At 48.1% G+C, this 22,613-nt stretch overlaps 1 protein-coding gene across 1 annotated transcript in view; it reads right to left on the bottom strand.

The window, feature by feature from the left end:
- Positions 1–22,034, bottom strand: part of DPP6 (dipeptidyl peptidase like 6) — a gene marked incomplete at its 5' end in the record, with an annotated part of 869,135 nt that extends 847,101 nt beyond the window's left edge. Inside the window, one exon of the mRNA XM_080819089.1 lies at positions 21,975–22,034. Within this exon, the coding sequence (XP_080675215.1) occupies positions 21,975–22,034 (60 nt within the window). The remainder of the gene's footprint in view (positions 1–21,974) is intronic.
- Positions 22,035–22,613: the final 579 nt, after the last annotated feature.

Genomic DNA, 22,613 nt, shown 5'->3' with positions numbered 1-22,613 from the left:
GATCCAAATGATTTTTCAAGACACATTCTAAAAGGCAAGATGTCTCCCCCCACCAGAGTTTCTTTTGCAGATAGTACCAAACGCCTATCTAGGCTGTTCCTGCGCATTTTACTTCTCTAAGCGGTGGTGACATTTTGTTCCCTCTGCTGAGAAGAGCATTGGTATGGGTGAAAAGAACCATCTGCCCAGCTGTTGGGCCAAAATAGTCGTCTCATTTGAATTCATATGTATTTTAAGTACAAGGGATGTGAACATTTTTATAGTGTTTTTGTCATCAGGAATGTTATTTTGTGAATTAGTTCACACATTTACATCCTTTCCCTGCTCATATTGTATTGATGTGTAATTGCTCATATGCCTGGACTAATACTTTTAACTAGTATTTCTAGCCATATACCGTTACTACTACTAAAGAATGTGTTCATGTAAAAAGACTGAAGTATAAATTTTGCAAAAGAGAAGTAAAAATGATTAAGTGTCCAGCAAGAACATTAAGCAAACCAACTGAAAATAGATTAGTCATGGTCTAAGTCAGTGCAGAATATGGCCATTTACAAAATAAACGTACAAAAGTCAATGTTGTCTTAGCATATATATTGAGTTAGAGTATGACACAGATTCAAGTTTGTACTAGAAATAGCAACAAAGACTTCAATACCAATCCTATATATTGGTTTACTCCTATATGAAGAAAACAATTAAGTTCCAGTAAAGACAGAAGAAACACTTTTTTTTTTCAGAAGAAACATTTTTAAAAATGAAGAGATACAGCCCAATTTCTCAATGAGAGAACTCAAACTTAGAATTGCATTAAAGTTACAGATTGGTTTTCTGGGCACTATCACTATGACACTAACTTTTCCAAAATTAAAAAATATAGAGCACAGTAATTAAAAAAAAAAATGAAAAAAAGTGGGTGCCTGGGTGGCTCAGTGGGTCAAGCCTCTGCCTTCGGCTCAGGTCATGGTCTCAGGGTCCTGGGATCGAACCCCGCATCAGGCTCTCTGCTCAGTGGGGAGGCTGCTTCCCCCCACCCCCGCCTGCCTCTCTGCCTACTTGTGATCTCTGTCAAATAAATTAATGAATAAAAGAATCTTTAAAAAAAAATGAAAAAACCTGAGAAGACACTTGCTAAACATTTGAATGAGATTAATGCATGGGAAAAGTACTGAAACTGTGTATGATTAATTCAATCGACAAATACATATTGAATCCAGACCCTGTTCCAGGCAATGAGGATGCACCCATGAGCAGCGAGCCCAGCTCTCATGCGTCTTCGAGTCCAGGAAAAGAAGGACAGAATGCTGATTACGTTCGAGTGGGCTCGTGGAGGGAGGAGCTATGGAGACAGACCCACGTATTGAGAGATTTGGGTCTGTGATGACCCATGACAACCAGCTCTCTCCTCTTTACCAAGATCCCTCCCATCCTGCTGAGGATCTAAGGTCACTCCGGTTCCCAGCTGGGCATTTCCCACAGAGTAAAGAGCGAAAGACCAGAGCAACCATGGCGATAGGTCTATTTCTGATGATTGTGGATCTGTTATTTGGATTTCTAGATCACCTGCGGATTAGAGGAAGCTGTAACTTCATTCTCATCCCAGCACCCTCGTAACTGCGAATTAGTTACATGCTACAAAACACGTTATCTTTCAATAACATCTTTCAATAACTAAAGATGGTTATTCAGTCTTCCATTTTGGTCTGATATTTCAAGGGCTGACTTGAAGTTATTTTATTAAAATCTAGAGAATACAAATAAAATTTATTTCCACTCCCCCCCCACCACTCTCCACCTGCCTGTTCCCTATGAAATTGAGCATTTCTGGGAGGGGAAAAAAAAAACCCACGGACCTTTTTTGGGTGGCCTATTAATAATGGGCCACTAGATCTTTCCAGACTCCTAAAGCATATCATTAGAACTCCAGTGTCCCATCAATTATAGACAGTGATTTTTATGAGCTTCCCTGCAGTTTAACTCTGTGGGTGTTTAAGACTTAAACTGGAAGTCATAAGGCGTATCTTCACGTGAAATTAAGTCATTTTTATCACAATATATCACTCAAAACTAATTCTCCTCAAAAACAAGAAGAACTAAAACACTCAGGTTTATCAAATATCTACCTTTCAAACAATTTGATTCTTCTCAATGATGTAAAAGATTATAGGCTGAATGCTAGCTAAATATTAATGAACAAGGTAGAGCCAACCCTAGGAATGAAAAAATACTATCTTTTGTCATTTTTACTATCATGTAATTCTACATTCAGAATCCCCAACTTCTATAATTAAATTTATACTAAATAAAGGGAATGCGTATTTTTATTTCCAGATTGAGATCGATGAATTAGGATTTGCAAAACAGGCTAGAGTACATGATGGCAATTTTCCTTGCAAAATACCAATTATACATTTGTTAAGTTTGCTGGTATGCTTTAGTTGCATATGCCACACTGGATATACAGACAAAACTAGGACAATCTGTTGAATTTACTTACTGAGCATTATTCCACCTTCTCATATTCTTTTCAATTTCAAGAGAAATGACAAAATAACATTTATAGAATAACTACTGTCTTCTAGGCCCTATACTACATATATACACAAAAGTAATGGGTTCTTTTCCTTAAAAACATACGACCATATGATCATTGAGATGCATATATATTGCTTCATGTAGTTGTGGTTGATTCTTTTACATTTTTTATACTATTCTATTGCATGACAAAAGCCACAATGTAGGGCCAACTGGGTGGCTCAGTCAGTTAAGCATCTGCCTTTGGCTCAGGTCATGATCCCAGGGTCCTGGGATCAAGCCCCGCATTGGGCTCACTGCTTAGTGGGGAGCCTGCTTCCCCCTCTGCCTCTGCCCCCTGACTTATGCTCTCTCTGTCTCTCTCTCTCAAATAAATAAAATCTTAAAAAAAAAAAAAACCCACAGTGTATCTATCCAGTCTATTCTGATGAGCATAAAAATTGTTTCTAATGTGGTGCTCTTTTTACAACATTGTTAAGAATATTCTTGTACATGTCTTTCAGTGCACATGTGTGAAATTACCAGGTGGGAGGGGGGAAGGGTCATGCCTAGTTTTCCAATATGATTTTTTCCCATAACAGCTCTTCTGGTTTGCAGTCCTATCGTCAGAGTGTGTACGTGGCTAATGCCATTTTAACTCTTTAATAGGCTTTGGGGAGCGAAAGGGGATAAGCCTACATTGTCACCTCCCGCATCTTTACATCCAGTGTAGGCTGGATGGAAAATAAGCACATCAGTCAGACACACCAGAACGTGTGCTTGGCGCTCCGTGAGTCCACGATGTGCGGCACGCCACCCGCGGAGAGCGCCACCCTCTGAAAGCCGGACAGCGTGCGAGGAAGGCGTGCCAGCCCTTGGGTTCTGCAGTGAACACAACTTACAACGGTTGATCACTAAAGGTAGTCTGAGCTCACATAAGGAACCACTGAAATCTCAGCCTACCGCCAGTGTCTTCACGTTTTGCTCAAAGCTGTAGTTTTATTTCCCTGTGATGTCCTTAGTTCTGTCTGCCTCGACCCCTGGTGGACAGCTGCGTTATCATGGGGCCGCGGCTAGCTTCTTTGCGCTCACAAAGTGAACCCCTTACTCGAGGTTATCCTCGGGGTCCCACCCATCCTCCACGGTGAACAAAAAGGAGAGAGCAGCTGGGCCTTTGATTCCTGCCATTCCGGATCTCGGGCCATGCCCACCATTGTCACGCACTAATGGCTGCACAGGAGCTGGTCACTTCGGGGCAGTTAAGGGGTCACATTATTCTTATCGGTTTAGATGAATCGTGGAACACCTCCAAACGGGGGTTGGGACTAAACTCCCCCAAACATCACAGTGCCCAAGAAGGAGAGAAGGTGGTAGAGACTTCAAGGAGAAAACCCATGTCCACGATAATCCTGATTGTTCCTTCTAGGTTACAGAGACAGTATTCAATGGGAAATGGGGGTGAGTCCGTGGACGGGTACACTCCTCTGGGAAGAGGGCGGCCCATGTCTTTCCTCAGATTATTACCGGTAGCTTGGGACTTTCAAGTAGTTAATAATTACTGCTTTATCGCCTGATGGGGTATCTCGACATTTGAAAAAGGACATTGATAACACCTGGTAAATTAGGCTAAAATTCAAATATCCTCAAGATGGCCTAGTTTAAGGTATTGTCGACAAGCGTTGTCTATTTCTTTGCAGAGGAATGACCCAGCGGGACCCTGAGGCAGATCTCGGGGAATGTCACCTGAATCCTCCCACGACCCTCTCCTGTCCCCTCCAGCCACAGCCCGCCTCCACACATCTCACAGACGGACGCAGGGTGACTTTTCCAGGAGGACCACAGAATGTGGGGAGAAATTCACCGTCTCTGGTCCCTAAGAGACCCTCCGTGAAGAGCAGAAAAGTCTTCATGGAGGCAAATGAGCCTCCGATGTCTGGTTTTTCTCGAATGGACTGACTCATTTAAAGGGGACAGAGTGTTTGTGAGCAATGTGCACGTGACCTATGCCTCGTCCTCACAAGAACATTTTCCCTGCCCAACTGTTTACTGCCCACACCTGCCTCTGTGTTGCAGGAACTATGTCCCTTGAGGCCCCGGAATTTGGATCCCCGGTTAATGAGGGATCTAGGTAAGTCGTTGGGCTATGTCTTATCTCGGATGGAAACTTCAGGAATCTAATGTGATGGGTAGCCAATCCAGGGCCCGTGGAAGAGTTTGGTCGGCACAGGCAGGATGAGAAATGGACCCAGATGTAATCATAATGCTTCATTATCCTGACTTGCACAGATAATTCATTCATCTGCACTAAAAACTCTCTCTTCTAAAACAATTCAGAGAATATGCCTAAGTATATAAAATGGTCCGGCTTCATCAATGTCTCCCTCACAAATGTTTCAAGAAAGAATTGTAATAAATATGTCAGGGAAATTCGTCACGGCAATCACTTCTCATTTTCTTTTCCTTTTTATCCCTACTGTAGCAGTTAGAAATTATACTTATTTCTTTTCCTCCAAATCCAAGGTTATGAGGAGACCTCAGGTTATGATCCATCCCATGGGGGAAGCATCTTTCTTAAAAGTTGACATCTTTCCATCAAAATCCAAATGGAGACCCAGAGGACCAGAAGGTAGAAATAATCAACCTAAAAAACCATATTCTGGACACCACCATACACCTTTTTGGACTCATTCCCAATCTAGACTCTCTCTTCACCCGTCCTATTAGCAGTGTAGAGAGACTACCCCCATACGCTCAGCGTTATTCACTCTTACTGGCCCCAAAGTCACTTCCCTCTTGTCATTCCTGTGTCAGTTCAAGCTTTGTCCAACTGTCGTCCTCAGAACCCAAGACCTAAGGGGCGATGACAGGTGTGTGATAAGGACTTAGGAACACATGGTATTATGTCCTGTGAATATGTAAAGATGGCACCAAGTGGACCTCGCTCCTGCTTTTAGGAAGTTATGTCATGGGAGGATTCTGCAGGAATGCATTTTGAGAATGCTGGGGTTTGGGTTTGCAAGACGTGATTTTCTTTGGATTCACCGCTCCACTTCTCTGAACATTCATTCCCAGTTTCCGTGAATGTTCCTTCCTGCTTACACTCTTTTGAAATGATGATCAGTATCACCCTTTCTTTTGTACATCCTTCTAATTCTTAAGCTCCTGGTTTTTTTTTTGGGGGGGGGTGTCATTATTTATTTATTTATTTATTTTTGCAAAAGAGAGAGAGAGAGAGAGAGAGCACAAGCATGGGGGAGGGAAAGGCAGATACCCTGCTGAGCAGAGAACCCAATGAGGGGCTTGATCCCAGGACCCCGGGATCCAGACCTGAGCCGAAGGCAGATGCTTAACCAACTGAACCACCCAGGGACCCAAGCTCCTGTTTTTAAAAGGCTTCATTCTGAAATAGTTTCAGACTTACAAAATAGCTACAAACATAGGGGAGAAATCCTACACACACTTCATGCACCTTCCCTCATGTACAAGGATAGTACAAGTAGCAATGCCAAGAAATTAATGCTGCTCCAGGACTCTTAACTAAAGAACGTGTTTGGATTTCACAGCTTTTCCACTACCATTCTTTTTCTGCTCCAGGATCCAAGCTCAAATCCCATACTATTTTGAGTTACTCATGATACAAGTGAGTCTCACTCATCAGAATGTGAACTTTCCCCTTCCATATAAGCAGCCTCCCGGGGTTCATGCCCTCCCACCAGCCCACACTTGATCTCCACCAAATCACCAACTATCCCAGCTGAATTCTTCCTACTGTTGTCTGACAATGCCTGACTCAGGCAAGCAAGTGTTCACACTCCAACTTGCCTGTGGTCCCCTATCTCTCCGTACTGTTGGGTCAAGTTGGTGGTCCTGAAATTTCATCTTTCTCATGGAGCAAAGAGTCATGAACTTGCATGTTGACTGACTGTTCTTGTAAGGATTGGTATGACACTCTTTCCTACCCTTGACATCCCTGAGCAGACACTGGAGGGTTATCTCACAATTCAAATTAACACCCATAAGCTGATGATTCCCACATCCAAATCTCTCAAATTACCTCGTCCCAGAGCATGAGGTATTTATACAGACATGTGCAAGTCACAGGGAAGATGATGTGTGCCCCCACATCTACCTCGGTAGTGACACCATTATGTACCCCAGTCATGCTGGAATACTGAGCAGTTCTCAGTATTCTTAACAGTATAGGGGAGCTGACCAAGAACACAAGAGTAGATAAATAAATAGAAATCATCAGGTCTGGAAAGTAGAAGACACAGCTGTCATTATTTGTGCATGCTATGATCAAACACACAGAATCAGCAAAACCTATTATTAGAACTAATGAGAGTTGTGCAATCAACGGACACAAGGTTAATTTCTGAAAGTAAATGATCTTTCAGCAAATCAACCAGAGCCACCATTTCTAGAAGGTGTCTGCTACCACATGACAGATACTCTGCCTGTAATATAGGAGAACTTTATTTAGTCAAAGTCCAATTCAACTAATGACCAAATTTCTGAATGACCATTTTGATTAATTGATTTCTCTTCCACCATTTACTATCCATTGTGGTGTTGGAATGAAGCCGTGAGCTCAGAGTCTAGGTCTGAAGCCCAGATCTGCCTCTCAAAGGACATTTGACCTTACTATCTTACTTACTATCTCTGGTCCTCTTTGCAAAACCACCTCCTAGGACCACAGCTACGGTGAAGTAAAGCAAAATACTTTCCTGGCAGTCACAGCGCTCTACCCCTTAACCCACAGATAAACCTTCTCCTGGAATCACTTTCTTCCCCAATACCTTCCAAGGAAGAAGTTTTCATTCTGCAGGTCCCAGCACTTTCCCCAAGGAAGTTCAGAACTCTGTCCCACAGCGAATGTGCATTACTAATTTCTAACGCCATTGCCACTGCCGTCTAGACATTGCCCTATCAAGCCTCTATCAACTTTCTTGTTTATTCCTTGTGACACCACACCAGACCCACACAGTTTCTTTCCTCCTACAGCCTGAATCCCATGACCGAGTTTCCTAATTTGAAGTCATCTGCTTCAGACACTGAAATACATCTAGGGGATGATGATGGAGTTCACTTTGGCCTCATTTTGACTCCTCCCCACGTTTTTTGCCATCTGGGTGCTGCCTTCACACACCTCAGCGACACGTCTGTTCCGGGTATCTATTTCATAAAAAACACCACAGAAATGAGGGCCTGTCGGGCCATCGAGGCAACAGGGCTGCAAAGAGAACAGCCGCGAGGAGTGATGGAAACCCAAAGTTGTGTAGTGGCTGACAGATTCGTCCAGAATAAGCCTTCAGGGTTTCCCAAAATATCTAATACAGAGATAGAGAGCTTCCACGCCGTTTTCAAAGTTGGGTAAGATGCAAGGTTTACGCTTGAAAGTTCCGTCTGCAAAGATACATTTAGTGCAGCAATTTACTCCATCTACCCCTTAAGATAAGAGCTGTAATTTCCCAGGTGGAGGAAAATGAGCATCTACCTGCCCTCCTCGAGAAATGGGAACACTCGGCTGACGGCGTCGCTCTGTCGTATCGAGTGGGGATTTCCGGGCTTCCTAGAGGTCACCTCCCCCCCCAGCCCTCCCCTGTCTTCTTTCTAGCTAGTTAAATGTCACAGTGACATTTCCTTATTTGTAATAACACATCATTTGAAAACGACGACTGGGTCATTTTGCCTTTCCCGTCAAGCTTTTTCTTGACTCTCCTCAACTACGGCTCCACAACCCGGCAGAGACTACAATGTGAGAACTCCTATGATTTTTCAAATTATTAAGTGGATTCCAGTGTGGGAAGAATCCAATAGATACTTCATGACATGAGACTATAGCACCTATTTAGAAAGATTAAGTGACAAGATAGTATCTTAGTGAACTCTAACTTAAAGAGAACAGGAGGCTTTATTGATAAACAGTCAGTAAAGTGTATGGGCAAAGAAACAGGGGTCTCCTTTGCCCGTTTCTTCAAAAACCTTTCTTGTATTTATAATGAGAACGCTTTAAACTCCTTTACTCCACGGATCCCGTCGGACCTTGAAAGGCTTGGGTCTGCTAGCCCTGGTCAGTGTCAGGTTGAGCCACTCAACAGGCACGACTACTACGAAGTTACTTATTCCCACTTTAGGAAGTGAGCATCATTCAGCATCAAAGATTTGCTCGAGAGACTTTTAAAAAACTCATGGGTCCCTCACCCTGTGGATCTACTCTCACACCCCCGCCGTCAGAATTCTGTACCATCATCACTCATATTTACTGAGCATGGGCTACAGGCAAGATTCCGTATTCTGTTCCGTGCACAAAAATATATGTAACAATATAGACTTAGATCCCAGGTTTTTAAAAATAATATAGCTAGGTAGATTGGCTAAACATAAAACATGTTTAGAAATATAATTATAGTATTTGCTGGACGCTTGGAGACCACCTAACACAACCAAGTTTAACCAGAATGGCTAACTCTGGACATGTAGGCTGCTTGGCAATGGCCCGAAGCCAGTGGAGGTTGTAGCTGGCAACGGGAGCTCCATTGCCTTTTTTCCTATTTCAAGCCTCCCTTCTCAAGTAAATGGCACTGAAGTTTCTAATCACAATTCCAAGACACGCGAGACCATTCGGTACAAACTACAACTTAGACCACCTTCAATGATGTGTGACAATTACATAATAATGCGGATTATGTTGTAAGGTGGGTATTACTCAGCAGAAACAATGGAGCCTTCCATGTGAAGTGTGGTGTGAGAAGAAAAGTAGCAGCGGCATTTGGGGAGTTTTTCAGGATTTGCCAAATCTCGGGCTCCGTGCCACAGCTGCTCCATCACGGCCCACGTGTTAACAAGAATTCTCAGGTGACCCGTGTGCCCAGGAACATTGGAGAAGCACCCCGATGGGAGAATCTTAGTGAGAATGGGAACACTTTACCCAGGAGTCCCCTCTTTCCCTGGATGCACATGAGCACAAAAGCAAGCGCAACATACTTCAGGTGTAAAGGAAACGAAACCGTTCCACTTTGGTGAGACCACATGTGTTCTCCAGGTAAAACGCAGTCTTGTCTAAAATGCTGTGACCCCCGCAGCCTCGCTGAAACCTCAACTCCGTCATGGATCCTTTTCAAATCACATAAGCCAATGGAATACGACTCAGCCATCAGAAGCGATGAACACCCACCATTTACATTGACATGGACGGGACTGGAGGAGATTATGCTGAGTGAAATGAGTCAAACAGAGAAAGTCAATTATCATATGGTTTGACTCATATGTGAAACATAAGAAACAGCGCTGAGGACCACAGGGGAAGGGAGGGAAAACTGAATGGGAAGCCATCAGAGAAGGAGAGGAACCATAAGAGACTCTTAACTGTAGGAAACAAACTGAACGTTGCTGGAGGGGTCGTGGGCAGGGGGATGGGGTGATGGGCATGAAGGAGGGCACGTGATGTGATGAGCACGGGGTATTACATGCAATCGATGAATCACGGAACACTACATCCGGAGCTCATGATGTACCGTATGTCGCCTCACCGAATTTAAATAAAAACAAATCACATTAGCCAAAGTACATTCTTCTAGCCCAGACACTGAGCTCATTTAGCGCTCATCTTTCCATGCCTCCCCAACGGGCCAGTGTTCTCAGAGACACGGAGAACTACAAGTAGACAGAACCAAGTTCAACAGTCTCTCCCTCCCACCCGTTCCGACCCAGGCACCCAACTTCGATGTGCCAAAATGGCGGCCAAGCGTCCTACAGCGGAAAGCGGTGTCTAGACTATGAGTGAGGGAAACCATGGGAGGGTGTGAAATCACTCCTGCACAGTGGCCGTCGCTCACGGGAGAGGAGGCCTCCAGGACAGAAGCTGGTGGGATTCTCCAGCGCCTTCATCTTTTGGTGGGGGAGGAAGGGAAATCTGAGCAGAGCCATGTTGTCTCTCAGCACACGTCAAGTGAGAACGTCACAGAACGTCACAGAACGTCACAGAGCTCTTCAGGGGGCTCGACGTGGCTGTCTTGGAAGCAGAAGCAGTATCTACTCAGACCCCACCTGGACAAGCTTTCCACCGAGAAGCTGAAACCAGAACTTTCTCTAGAGCAGCCAACGGTGAAGAGTGGTGTGGTCCCAGGAGCCCCTGTGTCCCTGATGGTGCAGATGGGAAACGTGCGGGTTTCTCGTGACAGAAATGGACCGCAGGAATGAAAAAGCCAAGAGCCAGTTAGAAAGGCAGCCACCCGACAGAGCAAGGTTAGGAGCAGAGGGTGACGCAAGAAGCCTGAGGACGAGGGGCAGCATCACAGCTGGAGAAAAAGCCACAGTCATCTTTCAAGATCCTGTACACGAGCGTCTGAAGACACTCCCTCAAAGCCCCCCTGAGCACAGACCAGCCCTGGGTAAGGGTCACACCCGGAGACCTAGTATCACCAGATCCCAAGGGCACCCACCATGCTGTCCTCTCCCTTTACCCTCATTTCTCCTCCTCCTGAACCCAACCTTGGATCAGAGGGAAATGGGGAACTGGGTGCAGAGGAGGACGGAGGGGGACCCCAGGCAGGGGCTGGACCCGAAGCACACTCTCGCTGGCAGTGAGGGGAAGCCTGTCTGAGAGTCGGTTTTGGAGTCGATAATAGATTAGGCCGCAATGGGCATTTTAACTTCTGAAATCACACTATTTGTAACGGAATGGAATGAGATGGCTACAATGTCCTCACAATCTGGGTACAAACCGACCCAGCTGAAGATTCATTTCCAAGGCCCAGACGGAGGAGAAAAAGCAAGGGTATTTCACGATGGCCCTGTGAGTCTACCATATTCGGTCTAACACTGAGAAATTCATTGGGGGGAAGGTGGGGTTCACGCCTAAGGCTTACCGAAGCCTCCAGGTGCTTCAACATTATACAGCATTTTTCTTGGAGCTCACTTGGTTGCAGGGGAAGAGTGGAAACCCATAGAAAGGAACTCAAATCAACAAAACGAAACAACCACAAACGAAGGCATTATGCATGTAAGCGGCATTTTTGGAGCTCCCCTGGGGTGGGGGAGCTTTGCCCCGCCCCTCTCTTGAACCTGTAGTCAATGTTCCATCCCGCTACCCAATTCCAGTGGCCACAAACCCCAGATGCAGCTAGATAACACACCAGTGAACCCAAAAGGTTTTTATTGACACTTCTCTGAAAGGCCAGATACAACCCGGCAACATTTCTATTCTGTTCCCCAAAGTATATCTCCTGGCCGCCAGCAACATCATCTTTTTTGTCTTGTTCCCTTTTATCTCTTGCCACAAAGCCTCACAGATACCCTCTATTTTTCTGATAAATTCAGCTCTGGCGAGCTCTGTCCAATAATAACCTGGAAAGGAGCCATCACTCCCACTCCTGCTCAGAAAGCAATTCAGGGACTTTTTTTTTTTTTTTTTTTTAATTCTCACTTATTCCTTTTGGGATATGAAGTTCAAATGCAAAGAAGCTTACCAGAAAGTTTGTTCAATAAAAAAACAAAAATGAAAAAAGAAAGAAAGAAAGAAAAGGCTTTCTATGGTGGTAATGGGGAACGAGAACGAACACAGGAAATCCTGCTAGTCATTAAGGACGTTTCTTCATTTCCTGTCGATTATCCATAACGGTGCGTCTCAGAACACGGAGGGGCTGCAGGGAAGTGAAAGGAAATAGAGACGGACTTCGGGTGAAGTGAACCCCAGAGTCTAGGTGGGAGTCAGCATGCTCGGGGCCCCTCCTTTCTGACCCACGCTCGCTTCCGGCCCTCGCTTTCTCTCCGCGGTCACCCCTGGCTTCCCACGACCATCCAGGGCGGCCAGAGTCTACCTGATCCTCCACATCGTGCCCTCCGTCCTCTGACCACTATCTCTGCATCTCTCGGTTCAAATTTCCAAAGACACTGTTGGGCTGGCTCAGCTCTGCCAGTGGATTTCCTCCCGCTGGGCCCGAGGTCAGCCCTGGTCCGATGGGCTGGATCCGGGGGAGGCAGAGTCCGGCGCGCAAGCAGGAGAGGCAAGGCTGTAGGCAGGGCCTTTCTTGTAGAAGAGAAATGGCCCGTGAGGCAATGAACACCATCTCCATTCCAGCGACGTCCAACTGGCAGCCGAGGAATGAATTAAGGAAGAAACGTTGCAGACTCCAAAAGCCGGAGTGGAGTGGAAGAGGACAAGCATTGCTTTATTTCTGTTGCTTTCAGGTCGTGTCCCTCTTTGTGATTTCTCAGGCTTCTATTTACACAATGTTAAGCTGCAGGGGCCATATACTGGAAGACACTAGAATCTACTCTCAGTGGTCACAAATAGAAGTCACCGGGGGTGGGGGACGCCTGGGTGGCTCTGTCCTTAAACATCTGCCTTCGGCTCAGGTCATGATCCCAGGGTCCTGGGATCGAGCCCCACATCGGGCTCCCTGCTCAGCAGGGAGCCTGCTTCTCTCTCTCCCACTCCCCCTGCTTGTGTTCCCTCTCTTGCGCTGTCAAGTAAATGAATAAAATCTTAAAAAATAAAAATCACCAGAAGCAAATATAGCAAATGCTACATGGTAGGTCGATGGGTTGCTTGGTTAGCAAGGATCATGGTTATCATTGGGGGGAGCAGAAAAATTCCGTTGCATGAAGCCTTTAGTTTGCAGCCTATTTCTAGACCTTAGGGACATAACGAGAACAGGAGGGAATGGTCTATGGGAAGTAGTCCCCAGTGAACCTGAACTGACCACTCTTTTCTCTGACCACGATCCCAAATCTGGCTTTATTCCTGCTTTAACACCCTGGGTGTTTCATTCTGTGGCTTCCCGTCCCACCTGTGATGACCCTGCCTATCTAAGTCTACCTATTTAAAAAAAAAAATAGGAAGAAGTCCAAGGTTTACAAAATACATAAATAATACTTAGCATTGAGGAAATTAATAGACAGGTTGAAAGAAGCATGGGTTGCAGCTTACTGAATAAAAGATTCAATACTACTCATTGTTTACACATTTTCAGTTCGAAAACCTTTTCTGTTTTGCTAGCCCGGTGACTGGAAGTGACTTGCATATAATCGCGTAGCCCAGTTTCTTCAGTTAAAAAATAAGAGGAGGACTAAACACATACCCATCTACTTCAGCAGCTGTCATGAGATACGATAATATTCACGAAAAAGTTACGACGAGTCGGGGAGAATGGCATACCAGTTGATGACTGTCCCAATTTCATATAGTATCTCCATCTTCAGGTTGAAAGTTTATGTCAGATAAGCACAGTATGTGTCTGTTTCATACTAAAGTGTGAAGGACTCCCCTGGCTTAGGGTTTACATTAAGCACATTTTATTACAGAATTGGTTGTGATATCTATGCCCCGGAATGCCTTCATAATGGCACTCACTCTGCCTATGGCTCGTTCTCAGGCTGGAACATCAGCAGGGAAGAGCATGACGGGGGCCTGAAGCCTTAGTTTTCAGAGAGGGATGGACGGTGCTGGGGGCGGAGGAAGGCCCAGAGAGCAGTAACCACTTACCCGAGACGCAACCCAAACAGAAGGCACAGTTCAGCTAATTCTCAGATCCTGTCTACTGAGACCTTACACGCTCGCTGCCTCCATAAACAATTCTCCACTGGATGGGCTTTCCCACATTTTAACTCACATATTTAAACTAGTTTAACACGGGTCCAGCATATCTTCATCTTTTTTATGTTATAAAAGACGGGAACTTGTGCTGCTGTGTCCACATTATGCCAGATACAATTTGTAATTAGACAGCAATGCCTAAACATCTCATGATCTCTTAATACTGCATTTGCAATGTTCCTAAAACAGACAGAGACACGGAAAGGACATGCACATCACATGTGGAATGAAGCCAGTGCCGACCCTCTCAGACCCTATGGATGCGGGGACAGGACCACCACGGAGCTAGGGAGTTTCCGTCCATCTCTGCTAACCACACGCAGATAATCTGGGCACTTAAAAGTAAGATCAGGGTGGGGGTCTATGAAATTCCAATCAGTCTATTTCCTTCACGAGGTACAAGATGTGAGATAATTAAAACACGGCATTTGAGGAATAGCTTTTGACTTCAAAAGAAGTAATCCAGCAAGTTAAACCGGAAAAGCAATTACTCATTTACTGCCCTCTATTCCTGGAAATTTAACTGATGCATGAGCTTATATTCGTTTTATGTATTTTACTGAGAAAAAAACGAGGACAATTAATTTTTTTTAAATCAATAGGATGTAAAACCAAAATAATATAAATAGGTTTTCACTAATATCCTGGAAGTCATTAAAGCAATTTGTGTTTTACGCATTACTTTAAATATTCTCAAGTTCTTTGGAATGATCTAGGTTCTGGGTAGTAAAAAGAATCTACATTTTTTTAAATTTATGTGGGTTCCCTTTCCTATTTCTTTCCGAAATGACGACCAAACAAGTAAGCCCCTGTTGAGCATGAAGGGCCCAGGTGAGTGAGACAAGCCGTGACCAGGACGTGGTCTTAGTGACGTTAAACATTAGTGAAGGGCCCTCTCGGCTGAGTCACTAGCCTGCGTGATGTGCGAGCGTACAGCAGACGGGACCCCCAGTCTGTGGCCCGACGGAGTCGGAGCATGAAAGAGTCCCGGGTGACGGGAGGCACCGAGGACCAGGAACCGGGGAACATCCCGGCTGTCTCGTTAACTAGCGTGTTCCGCTGGGGCTCAGTTTTCAGGAAATGAAAGAATAGAACAAAACGACCTCTGACGCTAGATCTTGTTTCAAAATATTACGTATGAGGTTGGGAGGACCACGTGTCCCAGGCCCCGGGCGCTGCCACGGGAGAGCACAGGTGTCAGCGGTCAGGACGAGGGAAGCTGGGATTCCTTTAGGGCCAGAGGCTCAGAACAGGTAGGTGCGGGGACGAGAGGAGGTGGAAAGGTCTGACGTTGATTCCACCCAAGAAGACAAACCGAGGAGTGAGTCAGACAACCATGAATCAAGATGGAAACGCACCGGAGCGGAATCTTACGTTGTGATGGCCTGGCTGGCGGCGCGGGGCTGGCGGTGCGGGGCTGGGGGTCTGCAGGGTCTGCGGGGTCTGTGGGGTCTGCGGGGTCTGTGCCGACGGGTGAGGGAGGACACGTGCAAGGACACACCTGGCACCAGCTCCTTGCGTCGTCAGCAGCTTGTGGGGCCGCGGTTGAACTCATTGTTCAGGGAAGGCTTCCCACAGAAGGGGAGCTGGTGACTAAGCTGCATCCCAAAATCCAGGAGGAGAATCCCTTAACCCGCGAAAGTGAGGAGGCGGCTGCTTAATTCCAGAGAGATCCGACCGAGGAAGAGTGTGGGAGGGAAGGCACCGCCTCGGCTGTCCCAGTAAGGAGGACGGGGCCGTGCGGGAAGGACGGGGAGGCAGCCCGGAGCAGGGATACAAAAGGCCTCGGAAGAAAGAGAACCTGCCGCGCTCACAGGCTGCTCTGACAACAGAGAAGTTTAGAGAATGTGACTCCCCGGGGGAAGGGAGAACAGCTCACCAGGAGGAGAGGGAAGACGGGGAATCGTGGGAAAGAGAGGCCCACCCATGTCACCAGAGTCCCGGTGAGGAGGAGGGTGAAGGTCAAAGCAAGGTCGGGAGGTCCCACCGGGGCTGACCCTTGCCTCCTGGATGTAGTCAGTCTCCAAATGCAGAGGGACGTTATGTTTTGAACTAAAGATTTAGGAAAATAAAGTGAGGAGTACGTCTGGCGACTGCTGTGTTACCCCAGGAACTTGATGTCATTGGTTCTAAGGCCGAAGGGAGTAAAACACCCACCACCGAATCTGAAGCCTGCGCATTGGTCTGGTCAAATCGGTCAAAGCAGCTATCACGCGTAGATCTCTGTGCAAAATACAAACCAATCTGACAACCGGAGAACAGCCACATGTGCAGATTCTGGAGAGGACGGAGTTTGAGGCAACCACCCCAAACTCTAGAATTTGGAATGCGGGACATCAGTAAGAGAGCCTGGAATTCTGTCTACAAACAGTGCCCACGTCTCTGGGGCCCCCCGGAGCTACCCAAGGTGCTGGGGAGATTCCAGGCGGCCTAGACGAGGATAAGAGAACAGAACTCACATGCAAATTGCCACTCTCCTTACTGGCTCACAAAACATTAATAAACAATCTTGAGAGAAACACAGCAGAACGCCTGCATTCAACAGGCGCGATGCCCGTGATAAAATTCAAGGTCGGTCGACATACAAAGAAAGATGAAAATGTGGCCCATCCTCAAGAAAGAGGCACAATCCACCCAGACCAGTCCTGAGATGACCCAGACGCCAGGACGAGAGGACATGGATTTCAAAGCGGCTCCCGTCAGCGCGCCTGGGTGGCTCAGTCAGTGAAGCGAGTGCCTTCAGCTCGGGTCACGATCCCAGGGTCCCGGGATCGAGTTCCAGGTTGGGCGCCCTGCTCAGCGGGGAGTCTGCTTCCCCCTCTACCCTGTGATTGTGTTCATTCTCTCTCAAGTAAATAAATAAAATCTTAAAAAAAAAAAAAGTAGTTATTGTCATGAGACCTGTTACTTACAGGGAAAAGGTATTTCTAACAAAGGGAAAGACCGTAATCCAAGTGGGGAAAACGGAAACTATTAAGAAAAGACAAAGTAAAATTTCTAGCATTAAAAACACAACATCAGGGGCGCCTGGGTGGCTCAGTGGGTTAGGCCTCTGCCTTCAGTTCAGGTCATGATCTCAGCGTCCTGGGATCGAGCCCCGCATCAGGCTCTCTGCTCAGCAGGGAGCCTGCTTCCCCTCCCCCCCCATGCCTGCCTCTCTGCCTGCTTGTGATCTCTGTCAAATACATAAATAAAATCTTAAAAAAAAAAAAAAACATCGGAAATAAACATCTGGCTGTGCCCAAAGTCGGATGGAGAAGCTAGGGGAAGGGATGCGGAGTGCGAGGAGAGGGAGACGGCAATGAGCACACGCGAAGACAGGGGAAGACAAGTGTGAAAGTAGCAGCGTCTCAGACCCGCAGGACCAACGCGTCTGACTGCGGATCAGTGTCACCCCAACAGCTTACAAGCAGGACAGAAGAGACACCTGATCTCACTAAACGCGGTGCATCTAATGATCCAAGACGGTCTACGAAGCCTCAGCAAGACAGACACGGAGAATAGCACACCCAGGCGGCCAACCCCCAGACGCCGGAAACCAAAGATAAAGGGAAAATCTCGTGGCCTGGGTCATCCAAGGACTGATGACTCAAATGACAGCTCACTTCTCGGGGCAGGGGGGGGGCGGGAATCAACATCGGACTTCGGTGAGACCCCATCTTGAAGGTACTGAGAGAGAAACGAAAGTCCAATCAACTCGGGGTTCTAGAACCAGAAAAACAAACCTTTAAGCATGAAGGCAGAGTGAAAACGCCAGAGGGTCTGTCCAGGACGACTTCACCAAAAAAATGAGTTCCTACTGAACGAAAATGCTTCAGGTAATAATCTTTTTTTTTTTTTTTTTAACATCCTAAAGGAACAATGACGCCAAACCGAGCACACAGGCCAAAGGTCTGCTATCCCCGTCCCCGCGGTGAGTGAAGCACTAGCAGTAGGAGGCAGAAGTCAGTGGGGGTGGAAAATCAAATTCATCAAAAAGAACATAAAATAGTTGATTATTGTTAGTTGGAAATCTTAGGAGCTTCCCGGGTGTCCTCAGAAACCGTCCCCCCTCCCAGGCCCCACACTCGGAGGGCAGGGAACAGACTGGAGGGAAGAAAGGCCAGTCCCGAGGGTGGCCGGTGAGGGGAGCAGGGGAGGTGAGCAAGGGGACCGCCAGACCTCAGCTCACACCCTCCCGCCAGAACCCTACAGGTGGACAGAGGCCTTAAGGAGGCAGCGTCACCTACAGCCTCTGGGGGTCTCCAGGACACTTTCCTCTCCCAAGGCTGAGACCCAGGAATCAGCAGGAGCACTCCAAGCATAGGGGGAGGGGGCCGCCTCTGGGTCAGCCCGAGGTCACGTCCTCCCAGTGACCCCCCCCCAACAATTGTACACCTGCTTCCAGTGAAACAATCAAGATGAGAGCCCGAAACGCACCCCGGGGCCTAGTTTATCAGTAAATAAATGCTTTAAGTATGAGAGTGTATTTCCCTCCAAATATGCATGACCTTAAAGCTATTAATTTACCCTGTGGCAGTAGCAGTGGCTTTTATGCACCTCACTTTTACATTTCAGAAGGCGATGAAGGAAAGCATTCCCGCTGGTGAAGCAGTAAGTTACCAGCTCGGGAAGAGATTTAATGAAAACGTGTTTTGAAAACAACAGATTCAAGAATAATTCTGGAATACGAGAACCAACACATACTGAAGTTTAAACAGTCTCTTCTGCAATCCTGAGTAACCAACACCTTTTCACCATGGAAGACTTTAGTGTCTTTTAGAATATGAAAAAAGAAAGGCAAACATTTTGTGTAAATAATAAAACGGCCGCTCTTCTTTTTACAAAGGTTATATCGGATTTGGATAAGTCGCTGTACAATGGTACATAACTTTTCAAAACCAGAAATTTGAAACACTCATATTGCTTAGTGATACTATCACAAAATATATCCATTAAGCACTCAAAAAAAAAAAAAAAACCTACAAAATGCCATGACTATAGAAAACTTCAGTGGAAAATACAATAAAAATAGAGTCATTCTTTCTCCTTATTCCAAGTTAATCACATTGAATAGTTCGGTAGATTTCCTTGCTATCTTCTTCCTTCAGATACGTATTTCTGTATCATTAGTTTCACAAACTGTGTGCCAGTTTGTATCAGGAAGGAAGGGAGGAGGGAGGAAGGGAGACACTTCATAAATTTCTAGAAAGTATCATACTCCGAACGCCGGCAAAAGCCAGCAAGACCCTCTGGACACGGAGCCTGCCGCTGCGGAACTACCCCACGTGGGCTGCGCCATCGGCCTGCGGGGGATTCCAACTCTAGGTCTCAGGGATTTCCAGAACAGCCCGAGTCGTTGGCCAGAGCCTGACTAGCACTTGGGGAACACCAGTCACTGCGCCCAACGCCAGACCAACACGGCAGACACGACTGCACCATCCCACAGGGACGCTTTACTATCCCAAGCCCACGTGACCATAATTTCCAGAATGACCTTCTGGGAGCACCTGCTCCTGCCCATCTCGGGGGCCCACGGGGGCGTGGCTACCGCTGTGATCCTTGGCAGCCATAACAGTGGGCCCTTGACCATCCCCTCCACCAGCGGTGATGGCTAAACCCAACCACCCAGGAGCCACCGGAAATCACAAAGACAGTCGATGCTTCCCAAGAACGAATCATCATAATGTGTCAAATACCAATGGCGGTCACTGTGGTCACCCAGCGGAAGAGACACCATGCAGGTGGGGCCAGTGACCCTTCTCCTCAGAGGGGGAGGCCCTTCTTCCCTGAAAGTCTCCCACAGGGAACCCCCATGTAAAATGGACACAGGCTTATTCCAAACTCCTGATAAAATAAACTGGTATTACTGAGTTCTATATGCCATCAGAAGCCGCCGTAACCTAAGCCTCACGTGTTGTGTCGTACTTTCCGGTGTCGGCTGCCCACGCCCTCCTGTGTTGTGTGTGCCTCGTCCACCCCACGCTCGCTCGCTCACCTCTCAGGATTCCCTCTCCAGCACCCCCACATCCCCACACCAAGTCCTGCACACCACGAGGCACACACATCTACAGACTCCCAGGGCTTTCTACAGCCATCAGTGGACTCTTCAAGGAAGGGGATTGGGACATCTTCCTTCCAGCAGAGGGACGGTAATTACTTCACTGTAGGCAACGGAGACCATCAAAAATGTTAAAGCACGAGGGTGGGTATGACCAGAGCTTGTTGCAGAGAATGAAGGCAATCTCTAAGTTTATATTTGGCTTCTCAGCTCTTGGAACTTAATCAGAGTGTACAGTGTTTGTTTAAGGAGTGACTTCCCCGAATCAGTGTGATTCAATGGACAAAGCATTTGTAACACCTGCTAGGTCCGTCCTCGTGACGAACAGGTTCCCTAGCACCTTCTGAACTGTTGCCCCCTTCCCAGTGTTCTGAACGCTGCCCAGGAAGTTTTACTGGCGTCAAAACCCTGCAGGCCAATTCTGCCAAGAAGCCACTTTAACACTGGAACCCAAGGCACTTTCTAAAAGAAATTATTGAATGATCTTCTGAACTCCACAGATGTCTCTACCACATACTCACTGATGCGTGAAACTTTATTATTTTTAATTTAAAATCTTATAATATCAGCAACTACGTATTAAAAAGACATTTCCTGCGGATATTAAATAAAGTAAATGTGAAAAGTGTTAAGTGCTCGAATCATAGTTAATGAGCACGGAGATCAGAAATACAGCCTGCTGATTGAAAAATTGAAAATATTTCACCCAGATCTGACTGGAGTGGAGCACGCTATCAGTCAGCTGATACAAAGGCATTCAGTCCAAAGCCTTATCTTACATAACGCAACAGACCAACGGTTCCTACCACCAGATGAATCCAGTATCATCCCTAAATCCAACACTCCACCTACGCAAAACGTTGGACAAATGCAACCACCTTCTACTAACATGCTGATAAACACCAGAGCATAGATGCCCATTATACATCATATCTAAGATCCAAAGTGCTTGCCTTCTTTCGGCTGTTGTGTTTTTTTTTAATTCGAAATACTCGAAAATATTTTACAAGTGCTGTCCACTGACACATGGCCGGCTGCACGGCTTCCCTGCGGCACCCAGGTAAGGAATTTCCTTGCAAACCGACTGCAACCTGAGGTGAGCCTCGGGCAAGAAGAAGAGTCCTCTTGGCCATGGCCAAGCCGGCTGTGCCGCACACATACCCCGTGTGGAACAGGGGCCCTCTGGGACCGTCTGTTTCTCTGCCCGTGGGAGCACACGTTTCCAAAGTCTTGTCCCTACACACTCTGGGCTAGCCTGCAGGTTCGGCAGCAATCCCTCGCCGCTGCCTGGGCTCCCTTCTCAGACCGTCAGTAATTTCCTGGAAATCATTCCAGGCACGCGTGGCCCATTGAAGTTAATTAAGCACATGCCCGTGGCACCTAGGAGAGCGCGCGCCCCGCAGAGCCCAAAGCTCGGCCCGGGAAGGGCTCTTCGGCAAGCTCTGGCCCAAGGGTCCCCCACTCCGATTCCCGCGAGCCTGCCTCCCGCCGCTGAGCTTTCCTGCCCCCCAAAACTCGGCAATCTGGGGGGAATCTCGCATGTGCCAGCGAGCCCACGGAGTCCCAGGCCGGCGCCCAAGGCTCTCCGGGCCCCGGGGAGCCCAGGCAGGTGCACCGGCCCGCCGGACTGCGGGCTCTAGGACGCACCACCTGTTCTCGCAGCCCTCGCCGGCCGCTTGACTCAAGGACCATTCCCCCTCCCCCCAGCGGCCGGGATGCGGAGGGACCCCAGGCCCGGAATCCGCAAACCCCGCGAGGGTCCTGCTCGCCCGCGCGCCGCGCTCCCCGTCCCGCCGGAGCGCCTCCGTCGCGGTCCCTTACCTTGTGGCCCTTCCCCGGGGGGCACCTGACGTTATTGGAAGCTCCCGCTGTTTGATTCATGTCCGGGGGAAGTTGGGGGCCCGCAGCTCCACCTTCAAAACTTCCCTGGCGCGGAGGGCGGCGCGGGGCGCGTCTTCGGGCGGCGCTGGGGTCCTGCCCTCCAGCCGCGTCGGGCGCAGGCGGCGAGTCCTCCGGCCGCAGGTGTCCGCGGGGCTGCGCGCGCGGGACGCCGACGCCCGCGGCCCCGAGCCGCACAGGAGAGGGAGCGGGGGGCGGCGGGACGCTCCGCCCGGCGCAGCTTTCCCCGGGCAGCAGTCCAGGACTCCGGACCGGGAGGCCGAGCGGACCCACGGACGCTCCGAGCAGGGGTGCGGAGGTACGTGTCCGGCGAGGGGAGGGTGGGGGGACCGCGGGAGCGCAGCTGTCGCGCGCCCTGACGCCCCCCGGGCGGAGCCTCGGCGACGGGCCACTCGGGTTGGCGTCCGCGCGGCCCTCGCGCTCCGGCCGCAGCCGCCCGCCCCGCGCGCCCGGCCCCTCGGAGGGCCGCCGCCCGCTCCCGCCCGCGCTCCTGCGCCCGCGCCCGTCGCCAAGTCTTCCCGGGCTGGTCGGGAGGTGGCACGCGAGGCTCTGCCAGGCGCC

The sequence above is a fragment of the Martes martes genome (genome assembly GCF_963455335.1).
Source record: "Martes martes genome assembly, chromosome: 11".
Lineage (NCBI taxonomy): Eukaryota > Metazoa > Chordata > Mammalia > Carnivora > Mustelidae > Martes > Martes martes.
The sequence above is the reverse complement of the archived record's forward strand: the minus strand, read 5'-3'. Positions and strand labels throughout refer to the sequence as shown.